At 31.2% G+C, this 5,059-nt stretch overlaps 1 protein-coding gene across 14 annotated transcripts in view; it reads left to right on the top strand.

Annotated features, from left to right (window-relative positions):
* PCDH15 (protocadherin-related 15) overlaps positions 1–5,059 on the top strand; it is a 1,021,780-nt gene that overhangs the window by 590,048 nt on the left and 426,673 nt on the right. For all 14 annotated transcript variants that reach the window (XM_011938778.1, XM_011938777.1, XM_011938779.1 and 11 more), the window contains one exon: positions 2,979–3,087. In XM_011938778.1, coding sequence (XP_011794168.1) covers positions 2,979–3,087 — 109 coding nt within the window. The remainder of the gene's footprint in view (positions 1–2,978; positions 3,088–5,059) is intronic.

The raw sequence follows: 5,059 nt of genomic DNA, 5'->3' as shown, positions 1-5,059 counted from the left end.
GCACAATTTACTTGAGAGGTAATCATACACATAATATTTAAGAAATCATTCTTTTCACCTTTAATCCTAGATTATCTGACAATCTCATTTATGGTAGCAGAAGGAGAAATATATTAAAATAAGTTGCTAGTCTCTATAGGACGAGAAAAAATGTCAATTCTGATAAGTTATTTAAACCACACCATTTCTTTTAAATTTCCAGAAACCTATGAAAGCCTTTATCAGGAGAGTTTATTTTCTTTTATTTTCAATACTATAATTTATTTATTATTAATGTTAAAACAAATAGTACAGGGTATGGTAATGACATAGTCACACAGTACCAAATGACTTTATGTAAAATATTTTCTATCCCATCTTCCCTCACTTCCATGCTCAGTATCCTGAGATATAGTTTTTCACCTTCTGATTATCAATATAATTCTAAATAATCTACTTGTTTCTTTTTATTTCTTCAGTTCTTACTATATATATATATATAATATTTAATTAACAAGCAAATGTGTAAGATGAGGAATTTAATTTTCATTTCTCTCTTCCTCTTGGTTTTGTTTGATGTGTTATTTTTTGTTTTTTATGTTGCTTATACAACAATTCATTGTAAATAAATTCTGTTGCTCATTTCAACAACTCTGTATATTATAGAAATAATATTTTATGCTACATTACTAATTAACAAAGCTAAAGCTGCTTATGTGTAGGTAGCTTAGCAAATCTATAGAAATAAATAGGTGAAGGTGATCAGCCAACATATCCTCAAATATTATGATTTGCTTACATTTAGCATTCCAAAAGAAAAGCTAAGATTCAATTTTATTTTAATTTCTAGATAAGAAATTACTTATTTTATAATAGCAAAAATTGTTTAGGAAACATTGGTATATTTTTCTGACTATGAGAATGGAACTGCAGAAAGTCCTCAGATTTGAAATGCTTTCACAGGATCCTAATAGAGCCTCAGTTTTGGAAAAATTAGTGCAGGTTTAATTATATGAACCAGGAGTGATACAGCTTAATCATAAGTTGACTTTGGCTGATGCAATCAGATTCCTCAGAGAAATGACTAGAAAGAGCTTGTCAACTCTTAACTCCTATGTTCAGACATACATATTTCAAAGAACTTCAGATTTTTTATTCCATTTAGGGAACAATACAGTTATTGCATACTAAGCAAATTGATTATTGTGAAAGTGCATGCGTGTGTGTGTGTGTGTGTGAGGGAGAGAGAGAGAGGGGCAATGTGGGAGGAAAAGTTCAGTGAGAGTTGTGTGAGAGGAGCAATATTCTTCTGGATTTAACTGAGTAATTTTGATATTGATTTGATATTTTCATGGTTCTGATTCCACATTTAAAGGAGAGAATAGAGTTAGTAAGTTGCTACTACCAACAACTTTTTATTTTGAGGACAATATTGATAACATTTATACTGCTTAGGACCTATTAGTGATAATGAACTCAAGAGAAACTTCTACAATGTCTGTGATGTTTGAATTATTGGTCAATAATTATCCTTATTATACTTTCAGCACAAAATTAAGTATTATAATGTTTTAATATCATTGCTCTTTTTTAGCATGCCATCACTATACATTTTTGCTGAGAACTGAAACTACTGACTTTTTATAAAAGTACATGACATATTTCAATGTTCTGTCATTTCAGAAGAAATAATGTGAGAACACAGCAGTAATTTTTTAGAATGTAAAGTTGTCAGATATTGAGACATACTAAGTGTTTGGGAACCAGTAGTTTAAGTTTCACAGCCCTCAGCCCAAATATGTAATGGAATTTCCCTTTAGAATTTCCCTTTAGAATTACCCTTTAGAATTATTTCCATTTAGAATTACCACAGGCATATTTGGGATGAGGGCTGCAAAACTTAAAGTAGTGTTTCACAAACTGTGTTCTAAAGGTATTATTTCAAAAAGAGGTTAACGGGTGTTTCTTGAAAGTGAGCAAATAATATCCTTTTCTTAGAGAGTCAGTATGCAGATTAGCATAATTAAGTCTGAAAAGATTTGCGGTACAGTTCATTGGTTTTCAAAACTGTATTTAATATCATATTTCCCAAGTTTATCTGTGTTGATAAACTTTTTATTATTTTTCAACATACCTATTATTGTACTTTTAGCATACTATTATGATCACAGTGGTCAGTAACCTCATATCACTTACCACCTGTTTTTGTAATGTTTTATTGCAACAGAGCCATGCCCACTTGGGCTTTTGTGCTATAGTGGCAGAGTTGACAGTAGCTGCAACATAGACCATATGGTTGGCAAAGCCTAAAGATAGTTATTATCTGGTCCCTTACAGAAAAATGTTTGCCAGTCCTGATAGCACAACAGACTAGTACTGGACATCAAATTGGGAAACACTGAATTAAATAAATATGTTATAATTTTAAACATTATTTCTTATAGACCATTGCAAAATATATGTACATACCTGCATAATATAAAATCAATTTTAATTATATGAAATTTGCAATAATGTGACTTTTATTTTTATGAAATTATTTACTTTAAGTATTTATATTTTAATATAATTAATGTATATGAAACTAAAAAATGATTTAGCAAGGAAAGAATACAAGTATTCTTACAAATTTTGTCTAAGGAGAAGAGAAAACATTACTTCATAAACTATTTGGTAGCCTGCTATTTCTTTTGTGAAATCCTCTAGAGAAGATTAAAAATGCATTATCATTCTTCCTTGCTTTCCTTTTAGGAGTAGTTACTGATATAAATGTCTATGTGCATAATTACTGTGTCTTACCATTTTGACTTTGAGGATATTTTGCTTCCTCTTAACGTTCAAAATTAACTAGCGAAAGGTATTAGATTATAAATGTTGAAACTTGAGTTTACTGTCTCAGATGTTGTATAGATTTCCAAACTAAAACATCTGTCTCAACTCTTCATGAAATATTAGTAATACAGCTAAAGAAAACTCTCTAATTTTTTTTTTTTTTTCAGGAAGAACTGAACCCCATTGTTGTTACGCCACCAATCCAAGCCGTAGATCAGGACCGGAATATTCAACCGCCATCAGATAGGCCAGGAATCCTCTATTCTATCCTTGTTGGTTTGTATCTGCTAACATTTTACACTATCAGTTACCATTCTAGAATCTTATAGAAACACATTCTCTCAATTCCAAGGAAATATTTTAAATAATTTTTTTATTATTATTTGACATGATTGTTACTTCTGTGTGTAAAAAAATTTTAAAATAATAATTCAAGATATTTCCTTCCTCAATGAGTTGGACTGAAATGTGTAGAATGATAAATAAATAACTTTTATGGAAAAAGCAAAACAATTCAAAGTATTAGAATATTAACCTGCATATTGGTATTTTTCTACATATCAACTTACCATAGAAAGCATTCTCTAGCACCAGGTTTTAATATAAAATGAAAAACATTCCACTTGTATTTTATCATTGGGTGGACGCTATACATAATTCTAATAATATATGACTGAATTTAAAAAGAGCTATTTTGGAGCCATTTATAAAAAAAGGACAAGAGAGCATAATTATCCAAGGGAATATGATACATGAACCTTTGGCAAATATTTTTCTTGAAAAATTCCACAGAAGCTATTCTAATCCATCCCTATGCATATACTACTGATTGTACCAAAAGCAAAAATGATGAGAAATTGATTATACTGCTCTTCTTAGATTGCTTTTGCTAAAATATGGATGTTGCTGACTTGCATAGCCTCTAGACAGACAGAAGCAGGTGAGACAGGCTGTATATCTTTTAAGGAAGAAGGGGCCTCTTTTGAAGTGTGCTTGAAAAATAACTTTAATGCAGTTTAGCATTAGCCCTCAACCCCTTTCTGTTCTCTTACTTGAAGTCTATGTGCATACACACATACACAACAACCAACAGATATTAGATTTGCAAATTTTATACTGTATCCTACTTACAAATGCTGTCTGTAAAGAAAATTTTAGCAACTCTGTTTCAAGCCTTTGGTCTTTATAAGGACATAAATATCATAAGCAGATCTCATATTATTATATTGTAAAAAGCTTTCATAAACATAAAACTATTTTAAGTCCATAGAGATTTTGGTATAGATAATAGGAAATAAGCATCATTTATTTCATTAACTGAAGGCTTGACTATATGTCAATCACTGCACTAGATGCCAAAGACACAAATATGAGAGATGAATGTTCTAGGTTAGGTTAGTCACGGAGTCTGTGGCTAAAAAAAAACAATTAATAAAAAATTAAAAGATAGATTAAAATACAATATTTACGACACTCTAAATAAAGTTTGAACCACATGTAGGCTCATGGGAGGAAAGCATTAAGCATTTTATGAGAATTGCTTAGGAAGAGTCATTTTAGCAGAAAGACAGGAGTTTCTAGGTGGAAAAAGAGAGAAAAGTATCTATATAGATAATGCAGCATGTGCAAAAGCCAAAGGATGAAAGTTTAGAATAGACTTGGAGAATTATGGTACTCAGAGCCAGTTAGATGCATTGGTGTTCAAGTTTATTTCACTTTTAAAAGTTATTTGCGTTCTTTTTCTCAACAAATGATCACCTACACTTTGAAGCAAGCCATATCACTGACTTTGTGGAGCCGGTTTTCTGGCAGTAGAGATAGGCAATAAACAATTACTATAATAAATAAGGGTTTATTATCAAAGGTAGAAAAGTGTGAATGCTATGGGGAAAATCGATCATATGAATGGGATTGGAAGAGCAGAGAAGGACTGTAGTAGAAGTTGCAGTATTAAGTAGTATCATCAGTACTTGCATCATCAAAAGCTAAGCTATTCACAAAAGCTTACAGAGGCTGAGGAAGTTATTCAGGTTGACATCACTGGGAAGAGTTTCTAGGCAGAGATCAAAACTGAAGCTTGCCAGGTGGATATCAGAAACAACAAGGGGGCCAGAAGTATTGGAAAGAAGTGAGTGAGGTAAAAGTAGAAAGGTGACAGGTAAGAAGAAAGCAGAAACTAGAGAGCCTTGTATATTATTTATGTACTTTGCATTTTTCTCTGAGTGAAATGAGGAGTCAATGAAAAAAA

This window comes from Colobus angolensis, unplaced genomic scaffold (assembly GCF_000951035.1).
Source record: "Colobus angolensis palliatus isolate OR3802 unplaced genomic scaffold, Cang.pa_1.0 Scaffold177, whole genome shotgun sequence".
In the NCBI taxonomy this organism is placed as follows: Eukaryota; Metazoa; Chordata; class Mammalia; order Primates; family Cercopithecidae; genus Colobus; species Colobus angolensis.
This window is presented reverse-complemented; position numbering and strand designations above follow the sequence as displayed.